At 42.6% G+C, this 25,951-nt stretch overlaps 1 protein-coding gene across 1 annotated transcript in view; it reads left to right on the forward strand.

Annotated features, from left to right (window-relative positions):
* The window catches only part of LOC117027115 (uncharacterized), a 211,344-nt gene extending 190,100 nt beyond the window's left edge, over window positions 1–21,244 (forward strand). The window contains exons 4-6 of the mRNA XM_033114509.1: window positions 17,092–17,207; window positions 20,142–20,468; window positions 20,984–21,244. Of these exons, the coding sequence (XP_032970400.1) occupies window positions 17,092–17,207; window positions 20,142–20,468; window positions 20,984–21,166 (626 nt within the window). The 3' untranslated portion in view covers window positions 21,167–21,244. The remainder of the gene's footprint in view (window positions 1–17,091; window positions 17,208–20,141; window positions 20,469–20,983) is intronic.
* The last annotated feature ends 4,707 nt before the right edge of the window (window positions 21,245–25,951 follow it).

Consider the following 25,951-nt stretch of genomic DNA (forward strand, 5'->3'; position numbering starts at 1 on the left):
ACGATAGGAATGAACTGGCAACAGCATAATAAGCTATTTGTTGGAGAAATATTAGAGAGGGGAGGACAGAGAGCTAACACGTGTTAGACAATTCACATACATGTATGCACATACACTGAGTTTGGAGGTGCCCCACACCCTCTTTCACTTGGGCATCCAGTGAAGCCTTCACCTCTTCGGTGGCTGTTTCTCTAAGCATGCGTCTTAACACTCAACATCTTCTCTAGGTCTCAAGTGTTTCCAGTCTCTGCTATTCTGTCAAGTCCCACGGTGCTTGAAATCCTGACAAGGCTATTGGGACAGCCAATCCAAGTAATAGAAAAGGGAGAAAGTGTTATATGAACCAAAGGCAAAGAGACATTCCTAAGACAATGAACTCTGTAGAGGTGGGTGGATTTGGACTCATGTCACGTTACTCAGATCTCCTCTTCCCATGGGTCCCTGAAATTATTTATACGAAAGGCCTCTCGACCCATCAGTGAGAGGTCCTTGCAAACCTAGCATTTTTGAAAGGCAATACAACAGGATTTTGGGGTCAGGCCAACCTCAGTTGTACTCCCAGATCCATCACTTACTAGCTTTGGGAGCTCAGGCAAGTTATTTTTAACCTCTTGAGTCTCAGTAATCTTCCTGCAACCTTAACTTTCAACTTGAACCTCAACTTTAAAACAGACATAACACCTATCAGTAGTGAAATGGAAAATAAATTGTGGCATATTCACATGTTGGAATAATCTGCAGCTATGAGGGTGAGAAAGCTATAACCTCATACAGTACCACTGCAATTGCAGAATACACTACATACAACAATATATATGAATCTCACAAGCATAATACGAGGGAGGAAGCCAGATAAAGGGTACATACTGTATAATGTCCTACTATAAAGTTCAAGCTTGGTGAAACTAACTTATGTTATTTGAGGTGGGACAGTGTGTTACCTTGAGGGGTTGTGACTGGGTGTGGGTGGGAAGGAACTGGAGGAGTTCTGTTTCTTATTCTGGGTGGTGGTTACTTGGGTGTGTTCATTTTGTGAAATGCACTGAGTTCCATACTTAAAATTTGTGTAATTTTCTCTGTATGTTACACTTTAATAAAAAAGTTAATTAAAAAAAAACCCCATACCTAACAGTACCTAGTTCCTAGAGATGCGAGGATTTAATGAAATAATGAAAGGAAAATACCTCGCCATAGTAAGTGCTTGCTTTTTGTTAGCAACTTATTATTGTTTATTATTCTTATTATGCTGGTGGAAACGTTGGTGGCAATTTGGTTGCCACGTCTGGGTATGCCTGTGATACTTCAGGGTTTCTGAATAGGAAGACATAAAGGCCTACTTCCTCATCAGGCCAAACTCTATGGTATCATGTCTCATTCAGAGGTATGCTTTCAGTGGGGGGAAAAAATAAGAAAAAAAAATCAGCCCTGAGTACTCTGATTTGGAGTAAGAGAGTTCGCTAAGTATTTTTTTAAAACATTGATTAAAAAAACAACAAAAGAAAACAAAAACCCACCCTGTGTCCTCCAGAGCATGCAAAAATACTTGGCAGAAAAGTAGGCCCGTTCTGCTATTCTCAAGCCGGTTTCCACTTCCTCTGGTTTCCTCCGATGAAAATAGCAGTTTAATCTATTGACAGATGAAAGCTTTCAAAGCACTAACTCCATTTGGAGCTGTTGCTCTTCATTGTTGATTTCTATAATACAGATGTTTTGGGCATAGTATTCTCCCAAATGTCCTCTGTCAGCTCAGTAAAGAAACAAACAGCAGCCTGATCCTGAAAACAGGGCCTCTCCATAAACCAGCTGACATAAGCTCAATTGAGCTTCACCCCCCATAAAGATTTTAATAAACAAACCTTGCTGGTCAGCAGATTGCTCCAGCGCATTTAAACATATTGCATGCTTTTCTGCTCCTCTTCACAGTTCTGCCAGCTTTTGCACAAAATAGTTTTGGGTTAACAGAATTAATGAGTCTTAATGGAAGGGAAACACCCTCTTCTCTACATGTCAGGAAAGAACCATGGTGTGAGAGCATCACATAGCGGAGCTGCACGGGAACCAAGCTCAAGTCCGATGGCTCGGAACTGCACTTCTGCACTTAGTCAGCATAAAGAAGCCTGAGGGCATGTGTGGGCTTATTCCTGATCCACTGGGTCTCCCCAAGTGTGTCTCTACCTAGCTCTCCTTGTCATCTTTCTTTTCCATGTTGTGTTGGAACCTCCCCTTGCCTTTCTAGCTTTTCATGCATCTATCAAGTTTGTTCTTCTGGCTCTTGAGTCAAGAACCCTCTCCACTCCAGCCCTGGCTTGACACTTAAGACCACTGTGAATGTAAATCTCATTTAACTTTTCTTAGCCTCTCTTATCTGAAAACTGGGAGTGAGTGGACCTACCTCCTAGGGCTCTTAATAAATGTGGTCATGTATGCGAGCTCTTAGAAGTGCTTGGCTGGCTCATAGTACTCATAGCTCAGTAATGCTGGTATTATGTAGTTCCTTTCCAATTCCACTTCCATCTCTATGTACAGTCCGTCACTCCACAGAAATTAGAGAGGAAAACCTATCATGGGTAGAGAAGTTAATTGGATTCAGAAAGTTTTAAAGTGGAAAGAGAATTCCTAATTAGAGCAGAGTTTAGGATCTAGCAGTTTTCTCAACTTTGGCCTACTATTTAAAATTTCGGGGGCCAGCTAACATAGTGGGAGGGGCTGTCCTGTGTAGGATGTTTAGCAGCATCCCTGAGTTCTACCCACTATGGCCAGTGGCACTCTCCCACCCTAAAAAAAAACACCGCCACTAATAAAAGACATAAAAAGAGACACTACACAACACAAATCTCCAAGTTGCGACAATCAAAATATCTTCAGACATTGCCGAGTAGCTAGCTCCCGGGGGCAAAAGTGTCATCTATGGTTGATAACCACTGGACTAAACCAAGACTCCATATAGCAACCCTGTTTCCCCCAAAATAAGACCTAGCCAGATAATCAGCTCTAATGCGTCTTTTGGAGCAAAACTCAATATAAGACCTGGACTTGTATATTATATTATATTATATTATATTATATTATACCCAGTCTCATATTATAGTAAAATAAGACTGGTCTTATATTAATTTTTGCTCCAAAAGATGCATTAGAGCTGATTGTCCCTCTTGGTCCTATTTTTGGGGAAACATGAAGGAAGGCATAATAAATGAAGCGTGAAAAGAGGGGCAGAGTGAGACAAGTGCCTAGACAAAGACAAGTGCCTTCCTTACCTTACCATGGAGCTTAGAGAACAGATGGAAGTGGAAGTCTGATTAAAGACCCTACTGACATCCACGCTGGTCTACAGGTAGTTGATTACTCTATGAGCAATGCCTTCCTGAAAACTCCCATTTCACAGGACTGTGTAAAAGCTGAACAATAGAAGACGAAGGGATTCCATTCCCAAAAGACTATAAAAATGTACAAATCTGTAATCATACCTCTGCTTTTAGATCCACTCTTGGAATATATATTTACAGCTTTTCAACAGAGTTCCTTAGTTTTGCTATTTTTCTTCACCAGCATAAATCCGGTGAGTGTTTAACCACATTGGGCTGCCCTATTTTCAGCTTTGTCTTGATTGTGTTAAGTTCATGAAAATCACGCATAAGTGCTTTCGTTTTTCCATCTCCTTACTTATTTTTATAAAACCATAGGGGCAAAATGCAATAAAAAATTCCAAATAATTGCAGAAACATTGCTGGGTAGATAAAAATGCAACCCTGCCAAAACTCATCTCTTGGCTGACAGCACCACCATGCAATAGCTCAAAATGTTCATTTTCAGCTGATTTTTGAAGATCTGAATTTGGCATGCAAAAACTGGTTGAGAGGTGTCAGCGTAAAATGTGTGAATAGATGGGGTTTAGAGAAGTTTTCAATTTGTGAAAATTGAAAACTACTAGTACTCATGAGAAGGTGAGTTATGGGCAGTAGGTCACAGTGTATATTTTATCTTCTTAATTAGATCATAAGTACTCAAGGGGAAGAAAGGACTTTCAAAAAAATTCTTCAGAATCCTCTAGTATGCATGCAATAAACGCTTATTAAATTCTAATGTAATGAGTAATGAGTGGAATAAAATTAATGGTGTCTTTAAAACAAGAATGCAAAACTTAAGGATTCCTTAAATTTTTAGATCCAAAAGTGCTTTGTGCCTGGTAAAGGAATATTATGTATTGTATGTAAATGATATATAGATCTATAGCTAGATCAATTTATCTCTACACATATCCACTGTGAAATGTAAATCTTTATTCATTAATTTTATTTGTTGTTGCTCATTTAGGTCTTAATCAAATTTCTCCTGGTTTCTAACAACAGAAATTAGCTTGAAGTGGTTTGACCAAAAATGCAGGCGTAGGGAGGATATTGGAATGCTGCACAGAGTCCAAGGGCTATAGGGATCCTTCAGAGATTGTAATGAGGGCTTGAGGGCCTAGAAGGAACCCAGGGAGGACCCTTTTTGTGTCTCTGATCTTTGTTTTTCTCTGGCATCTGCCCCATTCTTTTCTCTCAAGACTGCACTTCTCTACCTGTAAAATTAAACAAAGATGGCTTCTATAAGCTGCTGAGTTTACCTGTCCTCCAGAATCCAACCAGCCCAGTTAGCCTCGCTATCTTCCTCCCAGTTTCAAATTCCCAGGAGAGGCAGTGTGATTGGTCCAGATTGGGTCACTGTCCACCTCTGCTCCAATCAGTTATAACCAGTCTAATTAGAGAGAGGTGAGGAGGAGTCATGTGATTCGGCATGTGTTGGGGCCCATTCTGTGGATGTGGGGAGTGATTTTCAGAGAAAGAAGATTAAATTGTTGAGGACAGACAACTTCAAAGATTTATCACATGTATGCTTTTAATGTATTGTAGTTAAAACTGTAAGCATCTGTCTAGCAATACAATGTGTGATCAAACAATATGGTGAATGTTTAAATAAAAAGAATTTATAACAGTAAAAGACGCATTTAATCCCCTTCAAAATACGCCCCCTCACTTTCAACACACTTATCCTACCATTCTTGCCACTTTCTGAAGCAGTTCTGGAAGTCCTCTTTCATGAGTGTCTTTAGTTGTGCTGTCATGGATGCCTCGATGTCCTGAATTGATTCAGAACATTTACCTTTCATGGTCATTTTGACTTTGGGGAAGAGCCAGAAGTTGCATGGTGCCAGATCCAGTGAATAAGGGGGATGAAGACACACCTGAATGTTTTTATTTGACAGAAATTGCCGTACCAGAAGCGATGTGTGACACAGAGTGTTGTCACAATGGAGGATGATTTATGGCACACTTTAAAACACTCCTTCTCTCAACTGTAGCTCACTCCCGACTACACCAAACAAGTTGAAACTTGTCAGGCACTGTTACTAAGGTTCAACGTGCCACTTCCTGTATTGAAGATCCCTGCCTTTCCATGGGATGGAACTCGGCTGCAGCATTCACCATGTGTTTTGATCACAATGGAAAGGCTCCGTATCACACATTGCTTCCGGTACGGCAATTTCTGTCAAATAAAACATTGCGGTGTGTCCTCATCCACCTTATTCACCGGTTCTGGCACCGTGTGATTTCTGGCTCTTCCGCAAATTCAAAATGTCCATGAAAGGTAAATGTTTTGAATTGATGCAGGGCATCGAGGCAGCCACGACAATGAAACTAAAGACACTCACGAAAGAGGACTTCCAGAACTGCTTCAGAAAGTGGCAAGAATGATGGGATAAGTTTATTGGTAGTGAGGGGGAGTATTTTGAATGGAATTAGTGGAAATGTGTCTTTTACTGTAATACTTTTTTAAAAATTTAAACATTCACCCTATTGTTTGATCACACCTCGTAACAAACCACCACAAACTTGGGTGGCCTAAAACAACAGAAATTTATTCTCACAGCTCTGGAGGCCAAAAGTTTAAAATGAAGGTGTTTGGCAGAGACTGGTACTTCCTCAGAAGGTTCTAGGGGAGAAATTCCTTCCTTGCCTCTTCTAGCACCTAGTGGCTGTCGGCGTTCTCTGGCCATCGTGGCATCATCCCAATCTCTTCCTCCGTCTTCCCATGACCTTCTCTTCTTCTCCACATGTCTCTCCTCTTTGTGTCTTTTATAAGGATACTTACCCTTGGATTTGAGACCCACTTGGATAATTCAGCATGATTTCATCTCCAGATTCTTAATGTAATTATACCTGCAAAGAACCTTTCTCCAAATAAGGTCACGTTTTGCTGGGTCCAGTACATGCCTTACGGAGGCCTCCACTTAACCTGCTACACAAGGTGAAAATGTGCTGACCAGTCAGCCTTCTTATACTTTGGTCTTACTGTGTCCGCATCCTGCTTTGGGCAGTGCTGTTCAAGAGGTGAGATTTGGAGCCCCTGTCCTGGGGCAGGATGGGAAGTGGTGGCACACAATGGATACAGTCTGGGGCAGCAGGAGCTCATCAGCTTGTCCCCTTAGGCTAATAACTAGTACATCATGCTGACATTTCCCTAGATGAGATACATAGACAATTCAACACCTGCATTTCTCTCCATTCTTTGAAGGATGGAGTTTCCTGCTTCTTCTGGTAGACTGAATTAGGAAGGAGTGATAAATTGGAACCAATTTCTGTTGTGAACTCACTTGCATAATGTAACCTAGTGTCTGCTTGGGGTCACCGTGATCTTTCAGAGCTAGATAAGGTCAGTATAAATTATCCTCTTTTGGCTAAAGTGTAACCTGAGAGAACCTGGGAGTTAACCAGGCCCCCCACCCCGACACACACACACTTCATAATATTTCTCAGTTGTATAAGGAGCTGTATGGAGGTATTATCTTCTGTGGTATTAGGATAGTCTAACGATTATGATTATTATTGTTTTTGTTTGTCAAATATTACACTCAGGACTTAGCGTGAGTTTTTTTAGAGCAAGCATTGGAAGCTGCAGCATGGTGCTTTCTAACTGCCATCTCAGGCAAAAAAAAAAAAAGTTCTTTATGGGGCAGAGTCACCAAAGCATGGCTTTCTAGAAAATTTTGCAGTTGTACTTTTAACTTTCCTTGGACAGCTGGTGGATCTTTGCCAATTTTCTTAGAAACTCTCTTCCAGGACATAATTCATTTCTCAAAGATAATGGCAGGGCATTGAAGATAAGGGCTTGTTCAGTATGATTACCTATGTCTTATTCATTGAGATTCAACTATGAGAAACATCACAAGAACAGTCATTTTACTGTAAGCTACTACATATATATATATATACACACACACACACATATCTACATATATGTGTGTGTGTATATATATATATATATATATATATATATATATATATATATTTTTAGTACAGAGCAAAGGAGTTACTCTAGTGAACAAAATTGAGTTTCATTTCTGAATCATCATATTCCAGCCATTTTGCACATTGTCTGCTTTCCTGTTTCCTTTATGTCTCTATGTATCAGTTCTCCAGAATTAAATATTTTTAATTCTTATTAAAAATTCTAATATATTTTCTAATATAAAAATTCTAATATATTAAAAATTCTAAATATTTCCCAGAATTTGCCTCCTAAATTGTGGAAAGCTTTGCTATAGAACGAAATCTCTGCTGTGAGACAGGAGTCCTCTAGAATCATTTGACAAGGTGTTTGTTGGATTTCTCTCTACCTGGCGTCCTTATCCTGAATAATATTTCACCCTCCCCACCCTATCCTGCATCCCCATCCCCTTGCCCGTAAGAAATTTAGAAGAGAATTTTAGGGTTCTCTGTTTTGAAGTGGAGGAAAGCACTTTCCTGGTTTCCTTGTCTGAAAGCCAGGCCATCTCCTATCTAGGATGCTAACTGTGCAAAGTTTCACATGGGAGCTCAGATATGGCCCCACATAACTGAAGTATTAAAATGCTTAAACAATTCAACAGTGAAAGAGTGAGCTTGCTTCTTGGCATCCATTCAAGTTGTGGATTTGTGTACAAATAAGTAGCGGCCTTTTCAGGGAACCATCACTTCTGGCCATGTGTAAGCCATTTCTTACTGAGATGCTCTCTGCTCAGACTTCAGAAACATTATGCCCCAGTGCATTTTACCAAATGTCTGCCCTTAGTTTTAATATTCAGACAGACATATTTGTGGCCTAGAAAAGTTTCTCCAGGGAAGAAATCTCCCTTGTTCCCCTGACACTCCCTCTTCCTCTATCAGTTTTCATTTTTCTGGTTAAGAAGATTCAGTGGTTTATGAACAAAAAAAGAGTGACACTGCTTGGAATGTGGGAGTTATCTCAGAGAGAAATGGGTCACAGAATCCTTGAGTGATGAGACTTTTCCTTTTTTTTTTTTGTTGTATTATAATGACCTATTTGCTTTTCTGTCGGGTTCACCAGACTAAGAACTACTAGAGGGCAGGAGCCATGCCTTATTCAGGTTGTATCTCTAATGCTAAGTTAATATCCAGCATCCAGTGCCTAAGCAACACTCAACATTTGAATCATTCAATAACTCTGATTTCGGGTGAATGGCATTACTAGAAGAGGGTGTAGTGAGCTGAATGGTGGCCTCCAAAAAGATATATTCATATCCTCACCCCGAGAACCTATGAATGTGACCTTATTTGGGAAAAGGATCTTTTCCGGTGTAATTAAAGATCTCAACATGAGATCACCCTGGTTTATCCAGATGGGCCCTAAACCCAGTGATAAGTGTCTTTATAGAGACAAAAGAGGAGGGCACACAGACAGAAGAGGAGATGGCCATGTGAAAAGAGATTGAAATCATTCAGCCACAAGCCAAGGAATGCCTGACACCACCAGAAACGGGAAGAGGTGAGGAAGGATTCTGCCTAAAGCCTTCGGAAGGAGTGTGGCCCTATCAACACCTCGATTTTTTATTTCTGGCTTCCGGAAGAGTGAGAGAGTCAATTTCTGTTTCAAACCTCAAGTTTGTGGTAATTTGTTCTAGCAGTTCTAGGAAACTAATACAGAGGGCAGCCTGCCTCAAGAAAGCCATTAAAATCAATACTCAGAGCTTGGCTCACAGTACTGGAAAGAAGAGACAGAGGAAAGGCTAGCTGAAGGATTCCTGTTGGCAGAGCCGCGGGGGCAGGGACTAAAGTGTTGAGAGAGACTAGGAAGGCCTGGATCTCAATGTCCAGGGCCCTTGAGGAACTGAAGGAACTTTTGACCTGGCTGAAGAGCTGGGGTAGCAGGAGCATATCATTTCCTACCATCACATAATTAAGACGGAACGTGTACTGCTGTAGGCCTGAAATTGACCAGAGAAAACACTTCATGACTTTGCACATGAGGAGAGAGAAATATCTCAGTGAAAAAAATAGCGTAGGGGGGTAGGGCGGACTGTCATTTCTCTCAGCCAGGCCTTTGAGAAATCATGTTTTGAAAGATGGGGTTGAAAGAAAAGGACCCAGGCAGGCAAGTTTTTGACCTCCCGAATAAACAATGTCTTCCTGAATAAAGAAGACGGTTTGTCCTTTCTGTTCCCTGGAGGGTCCTGTGCTGCCCAGCCTGAGGTCACTCTGCCTCACGGGTATTCTGTCCTCACCTACAAGGGTGCTAGGGGCCCGCGTGGCACTTTGGAGAGCCAAGCATCATTCTTCAGAGACAAGAGCGGCATACAGCAGGGAGATGCGAGAGATGTGCTTAGGACCAGGCCCAGGTCAGGGAGAGCAACCTGTGTTACTACTTGTTACTGAAGACACATGTGAGGCATGTGAATTTTAGGCAGTGTCGGGTGGTGAAATGTGTGCTGGGCTGACCATCCGGGGACCTGGGCTATTGCTCCAATCCACCTAGAAGTAGCTCAGTTACTTTGCAGGAGGAACTTAACGTCCTCATCTTTACTATGAAAAGGTTGGTTAGATCACTTTTAGGGTCTATAACTATTAAAAGTCTATGATTGCTGCCTGATTATTGAATGAAATGGATTCAGCCTGTGGAAGGATTTTCTTTCTGAGATATATCAACCAATATGAAATTTTTTCTGACATATACCCCTTCCTACCAAATATAGGATAGGATAGGATACAATAGAATATCCATGAAAAGTTTATTCCTAAGAAAAGGCCTGCAGTAGTCCCCTATTCTATGAGGCATACATTCCAACACCCCCAGTGGATGCCTGAAACCTTGGATAGTATCAAACCCTATATACGAATGTCCGACAATTAGGTTCATGAGCTCATCCTAGAAAAAAATGTGACATGCCTCATTGCTGAATATCACTACAGTCACCTTCGAAGTACTCCCCTTGGGAAGTTATGCACCAATGCCAGTGCCTAGTCCACCTTTCAAAGCAATCTTGGAACTCTTTTCCTGGAATGACCATCAGAGTTGTCGTCATATTACCTTTGATGTCCTGAATGTCATCAAAATGTATTCCTGTCAATATTTCTTTTACCTTTGGGTAAAGAAAGAAGTCCTTGGGGGCCAGATCAGGTGAGTAGGGAGGGTGTTCCAACACAGTTATTTGTTTACTGGCTAAAAATTCCCTCACAGACAGTGCCGTGTGAGCTGGTGCAATTGTCGTGATGCAAGAGCCACAAATTGTTGGCGAAAAGTTCAGGTCATTTTCGTCTAACTTTTTCCTGTAGGCTTTTCATCACTTCTAAATAGTAAACTTGGTTAACGGTTTGTACAGTTTGTACAAATTGATAATGTATAATTCCTCTGATATCAAAAACGGTTAGCAACATTGTTGCAGCTGGGTCATGAACTTAATTGTCAGACCTTGTATACTATGTTTTCTCCCTATACATACATGCCCGTGATAAAGTTTAATGGCTTTTCCATTTAACTGAGCACTCACTTATCACGCACTGTGGCTGTAACTTTTGCAGTTTGAGGTGCAAAAGCAAAACTAGCACAAATTTCTTTTTCTTTCTTTATAATTTCATGAACAGAAGATTCCTTCTTACCGTAGATCTTAGCAACCTCAGCATATTGTTTTTCCTTTCTTATTAAGTCGAGAACTTTCACCTTTTTACTTAAAGGAAGCACTTGACGGCTTCTCTCTGGCTTATCTGAATTGCCAGCATCACTACTCTTATAATTTGGGGCCATGGTTCAGTAAAATAAAAGTTACTTGAACACAAGCACTGTGATACCTGACAGTGGCTCTGATAACCAAGATGGCTATGAAGTAACTAACAGGCAGGAGTGTTAGCAACCATCACCCTGATCAGTCAGCAGCCATCAGTATTGATGCAAGAACCTCCTCCAGCAAAGTGATTACGACTCACTGAAGGCTCAGACGATGGTTAGCATCTTTTGCAATAAGGTACTTTTTAATTAAGGTCTGTACATTGTTTTTGAGACATAATGCTCTTGCACACTTAATAGACTACAGTATAGTGTAAACGTAACTTTTATATGCATTGGGAAACCAAAAAATTCACCCTCGCTTTATTGTGATATTTGCTTTATTGTGATATTCAGTCTGGAACTGAACCCACAACATCTCCAAGGTGTGACTGTAGACGTTCAATGAATGAATGTTGAATGAATAAATGGGAGAAGGCTGATACCCGTCTAAGGTTGATACCCTTTCTCACCAAAAATAAAATAATAAAATAAAATACGCATGAACTATTAATTCCTAAAAAAAAAGGACTACATTATTATAGTATGGCACAATATGGGCATTCGATGAATGATCATTGAAGAAACGAATGAATGAAGATTGTAAAAGAATTTTAAGGAGTTTTAATATCTAATGCCCCAAATCTCATTTCAGTAAGTTATATGCACAATAACAAACAAGAATTATTTTATTTATTTATATCTATTCTTTTCTTTTTTTTTTTTTTTAAATTCCTTCTACCTGTAGGAGGAAGGTTCTTTTTGTTTCAATCTAGTTGTGGAGGGTGCAGCTCACAGCGGCCCTTGGGGGGATCGAACTGGTAACCTTGTTGTTAAGACCACCGTGCTTTAACCAACTGAGCTAACCAGCCATCCCTATATCTATTATTTTTAAGTTAGAAGTTACTTGTAGTGAGGCTCATGTAACTCTTCCTTTGTTTGTCCCCCAGTTCGGCTTAGGCAGTGTTTTGCCCAAGCCAGTAGTCAGTAAGTGTTGGTGATTCACCAAGTATTGATTTCTATCATCTGTGCTATGGATTGTCCAGAAAACCAATGAGAAAAGGCTGGCTTGAATCTATTTAGGGGTCATTATGTTCTGCTCTTCAGTGTTGATCACCTTCTTTCTTTGGACTATGGCACCAGCTGACTTAATCATTCATGTCTTCTTTCTTTATTTCATGGGAAGAGATAAGAATGACAAATTGTATCCAAACTCCCTTTATTGCTGGTATAAAGATCTTTATTTGTAAGAACATGCAAAATTATGACACTATGCCCCTTTTGGGGGGAGATTGCCAGTCTTTTCTTCGAAGAAACATTGCCAGTCAGAAAGAGAGAAAGCTCAAAATGGTGGAAAGAGGCCAGGCCAGGTAACAGCAAAAACCCCCACCCACCTGGCACGAGGTGGTGATGGTACTTGGTAAAAGTTGGCTTGCAACCAGGCCTGCTTTGCTTTGATTGTAGCCAGTGTCATTTCTGTGTAAAATTCTCAACAATCACATTTACAAGCCATTTAACAGACGCTATAACCACCCTGACATTCGGGTGTTCATCTGATTTCTCCTCCTGTGACAGGCCCTGGATGAGCGTTAAGATTTAATGTGATTGGTTTTGGCAGGCCTCATCGCCCCATCTTCCTGGCACACCCCTCCGTGCCCTCCATCATCACTGAGACCTACTGGAGGGACACCTGTTATGAAGGATGCCACCAAATGATTGTGCAGGACTGATGTACACACACACTGACACATGCTCACACATACTTTAATTCTGCTCCTGGAGACACAAAAACAAAGACAACGAAATAGTGCTTTTTTGCGGAACGAGATGAGGCTTTCACTTCTTCAAATTCTGTGCATTTGTTTAATGAACTGGAAATAACCACACTCTACATATTAAGGAGAGGAAATTTACTTCTTGTTTGGACTGGTACACACACATTTGGGTCAAGGAAATCTATGGAGAGGACAGGAGAGCTTGGAAATTCATTCATTAACTCATTCATCCATTCATTCATCTGAAAAGTCCCAGACACGGTGGGTACTTGGCAATGTTAAATAACAGTTTCTGCCTTTTCTCCCTTTACCCGCTCCTTTTCATACATAAAGGTTTAAGCAGAGATGCATAGAAATAACTAACGATATGAGAAACTCTGTAGTCTAGAAACAACCCAAACGTGATTAGGGCACAGAAGAAGCACATCATGCCTGCAGGTGACCAGGAAGCTGTTTGCAGAGGGCGAGGTGTGATCTGAGTCTTAAAGATTTAAGAGGTGTTTGTTCATCTGGGTATAAGTTAACTTGGCTATCTGTCCCTTGTTCCTTTCTTTCAGTTTGTCATGTCAGCTTGTTAAGAACAAGAGCTATGTGTCCGGTTTCTTTATATAGCACAAGCCTGGCCCGGTGCCTGGTGCATGGTGACCACTTACCATATTTTAGCTGCATAATGAACAAATCTATAAATGGCAGGTACTGGGATTCTTGATGTAGCACACATTAGCAAGTCAAGGTCAAGACCTTTTGGCTTTAGGTGACAGCAGGCAGGGTAATGTGGCAAATATACAGGGTACACAGTGGGGCCTAGATGCTGCCTATGTGGGGCCTGGTAAAAGGGTACCCCAGATCTAACCACAGGTGCAGGGTCGACGACCCTCCTGTGGATAATAGAAGACCACCATTAATTCACCCTTCTGGCCAGGGAGGTGGTCTTCCACGGGGAAACTCTGCCTAAGGAGTGGTCCCCGGGGAAGCTCCCTGGTGGCCTTGCCTCTCTCTCTAGGTCTTGGACAGTATGTGGATAACCAGGGGTCGACCACGTTGTGCTATGGATCAAAATGATGGAAAAGGTGGTGATGACAAATGATTGCTTCTATTAGGTTGGTGCAAAAGTAATTGCGGTTTAAAAGGTTAAAAATAATTGCAAAAACTGCAATTACTTTTGCACCAACCTAATAAGTTTTCCTTTCTTCTGTATTGCCCTTTTAGCTGCAGAGTAGGGTCTATTAAGTAGAGAAGGTTGGGGGGTCAGAACCATGGTGCTTGCTCCTTCAGCTTCATTTCTTAGCCTACTACCAAGAATTCCCAAAAGGAAGGGAGAGGACCTCAGGAGGGTCAGTCTGAAGCTTCCCATCAGCATGAGATAGTCAGGTTTGTCTGGGACTTGAATTCGGTGGCTTGGGAGATGATGTGTAGAAACAAGAAGAGCCCAGGCAAGGAATTAGAAACCCTCTTTCCTCCGTCAAGCCCTATCTTGACCAGTGAATGACCTTCAGCAAGTTATTTAACTTCTCTGGGATAGTTTTCTCATATTTTCAAACTCTAGCACTCAAAATCATTATTCAATGTTATTTATCAGACATTCAATATATATACTCAACATACATGTGTAGGAAATATAATTTTCCAAGTAAGAATATAGTTTTGTAAAAGCTCTGGGCCTGTGAATAGTTTTGCAGACTGCACACTATTTCAACCATCCCCACATTTAGCAGTATCCCTGCAATGTGTGCTATTTCTAAAGGGACAGAGATATTAAATGGTGATATTCTATAGCTAAAGTGGAAACATTTATTGCAGTCTGCTATGTATCTGGTCCCAGGGACTGCCTTTCCCACAAACAGAGGAGCTGGGAGTCTGGATGTCTGATTTCAGAGAGGCAGAGAGGTGATGATGTCTTTCATTCAATAGCCAATACCTTTCATTATACAATTGGATTTAGAATTAAAATGAAAATATGCACTTATAACACTGGAGCTAAATAAATGCTGATTAATTTAATTCATACTAAAGTGTAAATGATTGCTACCAGACTCTATCTTCAGAATCCATTTTAAATAATAGTAAGCAAAACAAACAAACCAAAGCAAAACAGGGAAAGTGAAGGGAACTGCAAGGGTGGCAAAGGTATGGGAACATGAGAACACGGAAAGGGGAGAATAGAGTTCTAAGGATAAATTTCTCCTTTATTTACTGCTTGTTCACTAAGATTAGACAGAAACCATTGTTTTAGGATCCAATTTGAGAGAATATCAGCCTCTTTGGTTTATGACCCAGGCTAATTTTCAAGACTAGAACACCACTTCTGAAAAGTCAGATACAGCTACCCAAGCAAACCTCAGGATCTTGAGGGATTTTATGAAACTAAAATAATTTTCTTTTTTTTCACATCATGCATTTGTTTTTCTTGACTATGAAAACACATACCCTCAACTGTAGAACATTTAGATACCACAACAAAGTATAAAGAAGAAAAACCTCATCCTCAGTTCCATCACTGTTCACATTGTAGCTCTTTTTTTTTTTTTTTTTTTTTTTTTTTAAATCCTAAAGGGAGTTTCAGGACAGCCTCCACGGCAGTTTAGACTGAGGACACTGCAAAGCCACCACAGCAAAAACAGAAGTGGTTGCTACGTCAGCAGAACCTGGGACCAATTTTCTGGGGGAAAAATAAACCTATCCACCCTAAGTGTATTCAATGAGGTGTGTATATATTAGGCAGAGGGCTGGGCACGTTCACTCACCTCTTCTTTTTTTCATCCTATATTCCTAGGAAATAGGTTACCTGGAGAGTCCATTTGCTGCATTCAAATTGATACTGATTTTTAAATTAGGTGAAGACTGTGAGCAATGCCGAGCAGAGAAACTCTCTCCGTGTGTGTGTGTGTGTGAGTGTGTGTGTGTGTGTGTGTGGTGTTTAGTGTGTGTGCGTGTGTAAATTCATGTACCTGCACAGAGCTCAAGTAACCAAATTAGGAATGGAGTGGGTTGAGAAAAGCTTTTTATCTGCTTGCACTCCTATTTCCATCTTTATGACTTACAAATGAAGCCGTTCTTCAAAAACTAAGACAAGGTCGTGCATAAAAATCCAGAAGATTGGGGGGCATTTTTCGGCAATGCATGTTCAGCCCCAGAGAAATTGGAGGTTGGTTGGCTGTGCCCACCAGGCTCCAGAAGAGGCCTTATTTGCCTGGCGGTTTCAGAAAGGGACGGATGGCGATAATAAATATCATTTGCTGACATGGAGTCCTGGGGCTGCGCTGACCACAGGAGTCGCGGTCCCCAGGAGCTGAGGCCGCTCACAAAGCAGGCATTTATGAAGTAGTTGGCTTTGCATTAATTATTTCCCCAGCCATTCACCAACAGTAACAATCCCTTCAATTAGAGTCCAGGCCCCGGGAAAGCCCTGGTGTTTATTGGAAGTGACATTTGCATAGTAAAGTGTCACTGTGTTCTTATGGAGTAGCACAAAGGGACCCAGAGCCCCTCTCCTGCCTGGCACCTTCCTTCTCATGGAGCTTTTGAGGAAGAAAGAGGACTCAGCTCGTTTAGGAGTGTTCAGTTTGTATTTTCCTCTTCGGTGGTTATCTTGTCAGCTGAAGTTTTCTCATCTTCTCACCTGGGGATGGGGTAGTTCTGAAGCAGAGAGTTCTGTCTTGTATCTATGAATCTTTAAGTGGCCTCAAACAACCCAGGGTCCTGACAGGGTGCGGGAGGCTGATGGCCAGCTCTGAAATGGATGTGGAGTCCACTGGGAGACCCCGCAAAGCTTGGCAAATTCTCTCATCTTAGAGATGAGAATTTGGGGACCAACGAAAGACTTGGAGTTCCATGGGCCTTACCGTGTTTCCCCCAAAATAAGACCAGGTCTTATATTAAGTTTTGTTCCAAAAGACGCATTAGGGCTTATGTTTGGGGGTGTCATCCTGAAGAATCTTGCTAGGGCTTGTTTTCAAATTAGGTCTTATTTTCTGGGAAACACAGCAGTATTGTAAAGCTGAAAGAGTCACATAAAATGTAGAAAGTAGAGCTGATTGTCAATTCCAGAAGGCAGGGAAAACATCTATTCTTTAAGGGTAGTTCTATGTCATGTATATCGCAGGCTCTAACTAAATGTGTGATGGCTGGCTGACTGATGGGTTGATTAGATACTTGCCCCTCTAATCCTTCAGCTTGCTAAACTGCCTGATGGCCTGGTTATTCAGCTTTTTTCACTTCCAGTTCTCTGAGTACCTTGCAGGCACCTGCGTCTGTTGTGAATACAGAAGACGGGCACATTTGTTGGGTGGACAGCCCTTGTGTTTCCCTCCTGTCGCTGCAGAAGGAGCTGCTGCAATCCACACGGGTCCTTTACAGGTTTTGTTACTTATTTACACATCTCAGCAAATATCCACTAGTTGCTACCGTCATTTATCATTTTCAAAGCCTTTTGTCTTTGTTTGTGCTTGCACTTTTAGAAAGTAGACTTTTAAAATGCTTTTTACCCTTTTCTAGCTATACACTATGCTTGATACCAAAATGATTAAGAAAGAGTTTCCTCTTACCACTAGAAAAGAGGATTAGACATAAGTATGGTCACAGATAACTATAAAGCAGGATTAAGACAGGCCAGTGGTGAAAGAGACACATAAATAGGGTAATGGGGATTCCAACGAAAGAACATTGCAGCGGCCTGCTCAATCAGCAGAGGTTTCCTTTAGGCATTTGCAATGAGTCTTCAAGATGGTCAGGGTTTTTTGATGCAAAGGGAGCATATAGAGTTGTTGAAGGGAACAGGAAATTTTCTAAGGGTATGTCTGGGAAGGGTGAGGAGTCTACTTTGGGATAAAGCATAGATTTGAATTGAAGAAGGAGGTGGGACCAGTAGCCGATGCATTGTTCACCACGGTGAGAAGTCTGTAATTATTTTGGCAGACATGGGAATCAACTGGTGAGTTTTTATTCTGGGGGAGGAGGGAGCAGGCCCGGGACTGGGGTGAGGCAAGCGAGGCACATAGGGTACAACTTTGAGGAGACGGTCACTCCCAAGTGGGGGCCCTACTCTGTAGACCTTGAGAGTGATGGCTCCTTTCTGTAGTTCCAGCCTGGAGCGAGGGGCCATGGGGGAGCAGCTGGGCCACAATTTTGTGATTAGAGCTGTGTGTTTAGCAGATGGCTCTGAAAACTCTGTTTAGGATAGATGGGGAAAAGTGGGGTTGGTGGGGTGTGATTGGATAACTGTTATCATTATAGGAGTTCAATCAGAGAAGATGTGGCACAGAGGAAGTGGGGAGAAGTATGATAGTTCCTTCTACAGAGTTCATATAGCTAGCAATAGAACCAATGATCAGCCATAATTGCTGGCACTCAGGGAGTGCTCACCGTGGGCCCGTTCCAAATACTTTCCACACATTCAATAATTTACTAATGACGGAAGCAGCCCTCAGCCTGGAGCCCAGAGAGCTGCGTTTTAGTCTAGTTGTGCTCTAACTAGTTGTGGGAGCCTCTTTGACCTGAATTCTTCCACCTGTAAAATGACTGAGTTACTAGCAGACAGTCCAGAGGCCCAAGAGAGCCCTGAAATGCCACGTACCTCCTGACATATATTCATATCAGCTCACCTAGAGAGAGGCCCCAAAACTGGGGGATCTCAATCCAGGATTATTCATGACCTCCCAGCTCAGGTGCCTTGGGAGGTAAAGCCCTCTGTCCAGACTCTTGACTTATTGGTTCACTCATAACCACTTCTAGCATTTCTAGGTCGCAGGTCCCCCTTGAAGACTGAGATTCCATCCATCCAATGGTCAATTCTGCCTTTTCTTTCTGAGCCCCTCTCCACCTTTATCCAACACCCTGGCCTTGCCCACATTTCCCTCCCCTTTCCTCTTGCTGTTGTGTCATTAACAAAACTCCCCGACCCTGGCAAAACCCCTACAGCAGAACCGTCCCATGAGAAAAACAGTGGATTTAATAAGCTTCCCTTTAAATGGCCCCAAATCCCTTCCAGTGATTAAGGGGGGAAAAACAGCTACACACAGGACAGAGTCTCCTGGTGCAGGAGGTGAGAGAGGGAAAGAATAAAGAAAGTTCCCAAGATCCTGGGCCTCAGGGACCAAATTAAAAAAGCAGCACCGCTTATTCAAAATCAGATGAATGTCAGTGGGACGTTTGTCAAACAAACTTGTCATTATTTGTCACAATTTGAGGAAGTATCAGTCAGTAGTCACACTTGAGCATGTAACAGAGTTATTTATAGCTGCCAGTCTACAGTTTTAACTAATGCAGGGCCAAGGTTCCATGTTATAAACAGCTTTATTTATAATGATTGTGTGGCTATAAATAGTTTGGTTCACTGTGTGCAGCCGAAGGCTCAGTGCTGTGCTGCCAGAGCTGGAGCTAGGAAGAATGTGCGAGCTGGGAGGTAAAGTCCATTTGTCACTCTTCTTGGCGGACCCTCTCTGGGAGTCCTCGGCCAAGGCATTTCATCCTCTTCCTCAGTGTCCCTTTTGGAATGAGGAATTGTGCCACATTGTGTTCCCAGGAGACTGTAGAGGTCACTCAATTAATTAACACCTGCACCAAGATCTCCCGAGGAAAGGCTGAAAGGGAGGGGACATGCACACACCACCTCCTTTGTGCCTATTCACAGACAATGAGCTAATTACAGTCTCCTTCTCATACTGGAGGGTGGAGGGAGGTATCCTGTTTTTCTTGTGAACAGTCAAAGCTCTAAAGGTTTGTTTATAGTTTCAGATTTAATTTGACCAACAGTGATAGTCTTTTCTAAGAATAGGCGATTATCAGAAATTTAGACATTTCCTAGTTTCTTGTGTCAGCAGAACCTTGTCTAGGGAGTGGGGATGGGGTGGGTGGAGAAAGCAGAAGAGAGGAAGGGGAACATGTGTACATAAATTTAGCGTGTAAAATACACAGGAATTTCAGATTAAAAACTCATCATTGTACTGTTTGGCACAGGGGCAGTATTTTTACTGTCCGGTGGACAACTTTCACCCCTCCCCTCAAAAACGCTTATATTTATTTGTCATATTGAAATTTCTGGTTCTACACATATTCCCACCCTACCTCAGCCCCCAAAACCTTACACTCAGTCTTAATACTGTTAGGTTAAATCTTATTTTGCTTTTTTCTTTTAAACAAAAGGTGTGGCTATGGAAAAAATTGATTGGATCTTAATTTGCAAAATTAGTTCTGGTTCATTTTATTGCTGTAATTTAATACTCATAATGATTTTCTGACACATATGTTTTAGCAGCAAGATCTACTTCCTATTCATTTTTCATTTCAATACAGCTGAAGTGTATTAGGCAGGATGGTACAAATCAGAGGGAGCAGCGCCCGGCAAGAAACTGCCATCCTGCTGCCATCCTGGCATTCTCTCAGACACGAGCCGAGCCCCTCGAAGTACGCTTGCGTGTAGGTACACCCAGGGATTTGGGGCAGAATGACATACGCAGGCAATACTTCGTGAAAAAGGGATACGTTTATTTTCATTATACCGTCATCAACATCTTTGCTATCACCCATCATCGTTATTGCAATTCTCTGTCGAAGGGCGCTGTGAGATGTGTTCTATTTGAACTTCTCCCACTGGAGCTGCAGCGCGGAGAGCCTACCTCAGTAAGCCAACAATTACGCCACAGAGGATGTGGGTCATGGATGTCCAGGACCCAATGCCACAGGACCGTGAGGATGTGCTTCTTGTCCTGATCTGGGTGCCAGGGAAGGCATCGTGAAAAAGGGGGTCCCTGCTTGAATCCTATGAGAGATTCCTTAGGGCAGCGACTGTGCCTTTGTGTTTCTGTATAGACACCGCCTGACGTAGTAGACATATAGTAACTATTTGTAGAGAGAACAAGTGAAGGTTTACTCTCTTTTGGAATTTGACTGTCTCTGTGGAAACACTTATGCTGTGCATTTGCCATACACAAATTAATTGACAATGGTTAAAAAATGAAAAATTAAAGAAAGAAGAGATCTCTAGAGTGCATGCACTAGTGGGATGAGGAGGCCTTTTTGAGTGCACTGGCATTCCTCGGTAATCAAAGTGGTAAACTCCTCACTGAGTTATGGTGACAGGTCCAAGACCAAGGTGCAGAGTATAAAATGTAACAATGTCTGTATATTGATTTCAGCGGCCTCCCCGTTTCTGTTGGGAAACACCTTCACCTATACAGGGGGCTAAGACCTCGTCTGGAATGGGTTCCAGTTCTGTGCTCACGAAGGAGGTGGCATTAAAGCCAAAAAGAAGAGGACGAATGCCAGGGGATGGATGTCACGTCAAGTTTCTCCCTCATTCTCTTTTATTTCTTCTCTAAGAGATTTTTTAATCATACTTATCTCCATGATTATTTTCCCCATTTTAAAAAGAGACACTCAATGTTTATTTTAAAATAAAAAAGACATTTAAGGCTGTTGTTTCCTCACTTATTTGCGGATTCTAAAGAAAAGAATAAGTGAATGAACTAATCAGAAACTGTTTGGGAGACAATGAGGAAAAACTGAGGGTTGCTAGATGGGCGGGGGGAGTGGGGGGTGGGGGGGAGGGTGAGGGGATTGGAGGGCAGTCGGTGACCACAGGATGGCCACGGGGTTTGAAAATTAATCTGGGGAACGTAATTTGGTGGTTACCAGAGCGTAAGGGGATTGGGGGGTGGGGGATGAGGGTGAGGGGGATCAAATGTACGGTGATGGAAGGGGAGCTGACTCTGGGTGGTGAACACACAGTGTGATTTATGGATGATGTGATACAGAATTGCACAACTGAAATCTATGTAATTCTACTAACAATTGTCACCCCAATAAATTAAAAAATAAATAATAAAAAATAAATAAAAAAAAAAAAAAAAAAAAAGACAAATGTTTTTCCGTATTGCTCATTGGGTGAAGGCAAGGTGGGGGTGGGGTGGGGTGGGGTGGGTGCTATTCATATTAGGATTACCAAGCCTGTGATTTCAGAGAAGATTCCTGGAACTGGAAACGTGTTTGGCCACTCAGTACTAACTCCCATCTCAGGACTGTTATGACCATAGATGTTCACATTCCAAGAACAAAAGAAGGGCACAATAAATTTTGCAACATAATGTGTAAATCTGATAGACAGCTTTTACCTAATATTTTTGTTTATTACTGTTTCTAAGAATTTTCCCAAGTGCCGAATTCCAGTTGAGAAGGATGTGGGGTAAATGTATTAGCACAGTCTCTCTGACCACCAATTCTTAGAATTGTGAATGTTTAGAGCTTCAAGACACCACTAGCTCCTTCTACTCCATTCCTCTCCTTTCACTGATGAAGAAACTGAGCCTGAAGGACTAAGTGACTGACTCAAAGCCATTTGACTGCTAAGACAGAGAGAGAGCTGGGATAGAACTAATGTCTCTTGCCTCCTAGAAAAGCGAAGTAATATTTGTTGGAAATAGATAGACGTACCCATTATAAAGGAGCATTACAGTGGTTAAGAATGAGGGCTCTGGTGTCAGACAAGCTTAGGTGTGAATCCTGGCTCTGTCACTGTTTGTGAGGCCATGGCATGATGCTTCTTTTCTTTGAGACTCAGTTTTCTCATCCATAAAATAGGAGCAATCATAATGCACTAAGAGAGAAGTTGGGAGGATTAAATGAGATAGTGGAGGTCAATTATTTTACCATGGTTCCTAGCACATAGAACACCTCCAACATATAATGGAAACAACAATGAGAACCAAATCAAAAAGCAAACAAACGAAAGACTCTCCCTCCCCCAAATAGGCTTGTTCCCTCCACCTGGCAGGGTCTGTCACAGAGATGTTAACGACAAAATCTCCTCCTTCTGCATATCCTTTGTGCATGCTAATTTTCCTGGGGGAGAATGCACATGCTTGTTTCCCCTGGGAGAAACACATGCGCCCTCATCCCCAGTAGGCTTTGCACTACACAGACAAATCTGATAGACAGGTGAGCGGGTCTGCATGGGGAGAGTGAGGGAAGGGCTCCAGGTGAGCAGTCTCCATGAGTAAGAGGAGTATGATGTACTTAGCTGTCCCATCAGGAAGACAAAAGGAGGAAGGTGACTGAGGATCTGGGACAGTTGGTCCCACGTTGGAACCCAGCCTGTACCGTAGTAGGTGCAGCTGGGTTTTGGGCATTAGTAGCTTTGATCTGCAATAGTAACTCAAGGCGGGAGTGATCTCCATCAATGGGAACCCTGCCCCTGAGATGGACACAGGTCAGCAACTTTGAGGAACTGAAACACATTTAGGAGAGAGTTAATTATGTAACAGAAGACTGTGTTTCTGGTAAGTCAAGCGCATGAGGGCTTAGAACATTTGAATTTGAAGCAGTTGTCTAATCACACAATGTATGTGATTTCACTCACATATTGGGAAATACTGTTTGCACATAAAATTATCCCATTTAATCCCTCAATAACCTTGCGAAGTTTATAGTACTTTGCAGATCAGCAAAATGGAAGCCTAGAGATTTAAATCACACACTCAAAGTCACAGATATCAAAATGAAGCTTAGATTGAAAACAAATCTTGTTGATTTCAAAATCAATTCTGCCCATGTCCACCGACCCAGCTAAATTTTACTTGAATGCATTTTCCACTACATCACCCTCTCCACTTTAGTTTGCTGGGAGATGTGGTTGTGACATCCCGTGACTGAGAGAAGCTTCAGTGTCTAGGTAAGTGAGCAGATTCTGGAGCCAGGCTGCATGCATTTCTATCCTGCCTGTACCATTTACTGGTCTTGAGACCTTGGGCAAGGGAACTAACTGCTCACCTGTAAAGTGAGGTGTACTAGTCAGGTTTCTCCAGAGAAACAGAATCAACAGGGGTGTGTGTGTGTGTGTGTGTGTGTGTGTGTGTGTGTGAGAGAGAGAGAGAGAGAGAGAGAGAGAGAGAGAGAGAGAGAGAGATGATTTATTTTTAAAAATTGATTCAAGTGTTGGTGGAGACTGACGAGTCGAAATGTACAGTGCAGGTCAGCAGGCTGGAGACCCAGGGAAGAGGTGATGCTGCAGCTTGGGTCCTAAGGCAGTCTGGAGGCAGAATTCCCTTTTCCTTGGAGCACCTCAGTCTTCTTTCTCTTAAGACCTTCAAATGATTGGACAGGCCCACACACATTATGGAGGGTAATCTACTTTACTCAAAGTCTATTGATTTAAATGATAAGCCCATCTAAAAAGTACCTTCACAACAATATCTAGACAGGTGTCTGATCAAAGTCCTGGGTACTGTGGCCTAGCTGAGTTGACGCACGAAATTAGCCATCACATGGGGCTAATAAGATCTACCTCATAAGGTTGATGGAATGAGTTAAATGACCTGATATACAGAGGGTGCCAAAAAAATGTAGACACATTTTAAGAAAGGAAAAAACTATTAAAATTGTAATACTCAATATATACCGATAACGAAAGATGAATACAAGTCATGTTTGACATTTGCAATTACAAGAGGTGCTCAAAATGGTTACTATCAGCATCCAAACACTTTTTTTTTTTTTAAGGCGGGCACAGCTCACAGTGGCCCATGCTGGGATCGAACTGGCAACCAGCACCACACTGCCACTGACTGAGCTAACCGTCCACCCCCAGACACTTCTGATTATGGTGAACTACTGCTTGAGCAACATTGATCAAAGTGTCCACTTGTATACATTTTTTTTTTGGCACTCCTGGTATACAAAGAGCTTAGCACTTGCCTGGCACACGTTATCTATCCTTACTCCCCAGAAATGGACCTACTCTCTCTCATTTGGCTTGGACATGTCATTTTTGTCACTGGGCCAGTGCTCCTACAGTCAGCAGCTTTTGCGTCTCTTCCATTTACTTCTCCTCGTGGCTGTGGAGGAGTCCGTGTGCCTCCTGCATGGCCACCATGTCTGGAGGAGCTTGGTCTTTCCTGGTCCCCAGGATAAATTAGGATACCGGGCGTGGCAGCTCCTGGATGCCCTCAGTAAAAGGCCAAGAGGGAAACCGCTGAAAGGAAGGGGTGGCTGAGGACAGCTGACTGAAATCGCAAGGCAAGAATTCCACCGAGAGAATCTCTGTTTTTGTTTATACTTGTGGCAAGAAGCAAACACATTGCTCTTTAATTTTCCTTGGCAGGGTCTGCAGCGCCGAGTTATTGCCAGCCGTCTGCTGTGCCCATGTTGTGCCCCACCTCCCCCAGCCTCAGGTGGATGGCCCCCCAGCAGATGCCTTTTCTGGGGAAATGGAAACGCGACAGCCTCTGACACCTGACTCCCTTTTAGTCAAGCCTCTGCTCTATCTCTTTTGCCCAGCTGCACCTCCGGTGGCCCTTCCCTACCTGACAAAGTGAGATACCTTTGATAGTCAGGCGTGCCTTGCCAGCGGAACACACGCTCCATTTGGAAACAGGAGAATTTTCCTTTTGCTTTGGTTTATGGCTGGGGGTGGGGATTAAATCTGGGATAAATGCAAAAGATCCTGGAGGACAATGGGCAAGGAAAGCTCTGAGAGGAGGAAGTGGGAAGGGGGTGGAGGTGAGAGAGGAGAGGGGGCTGGCAGGACCACTGAAGGAATAAACTCAGCTTTCATCTTCAAGTCTGATACGTCTCTGAACCCTGATGGAAAAGGTCATGAATTTTAAAATGTGTCTCTCCAGCCGACAGCTCCAGTCATAAAACCAGCACTCTGAAGCTCTAGACGGCTGCAGGAGACCTGAGATGGAGGGAGCCCCAGGACAAGGCGGGGGAGCGCCAGCCGCTGTCAGAAAGTGGTGATTAGCCTGAATCTGAACACGCTGTTCTAGGCGGGCGCCTGAGGTCGAGGCCTCCTCCCTGCCAGCTCAGGAGGTTTCCACAAGGCCTGGCACCAACAGATAACTTTCTGAGCCGGCCTCATGGCACGGCTGCTTGCTTGCGTCACTTGCAAGTCACGTGGCCACCTGCCACAGTCCTTGGTCACCTGCTGAGGACTGCAAGCCCTCAGAGGTTCAGGGGGTGACTTTCTCACCAGGGTTTTGAGAGCTGTCCCAGAAGAGGAAGTGGGCAGCTCCAAATATCTCTGAGGAGGGTCAAAGACTGCAGGTTGCAAACTGGGTCCTTCTTGGGTTCTCTGTCTGGCTGTAGGAGGGATATGAAGGAGGCTGTTG

The sequence above is a fragment of the Rhinolophus ferrumequinum genome, chromosome 9 (assembly GCF_004115265.2).
Source record: "Rhinolophus ferrumequinum isolate MPI-CBG mRhiFer1 chromosome 9, mRhiFer1_v1.p, whole genome shotgun sequence".
In the NCBI taxonomy this organism is placed as follows: Eukaryota; Metazoa; Chordata; class Mammalia; order Chiroptera; family Rhinolophidae; genus Rhinolophus; species Rhinolophus ferrumequinum.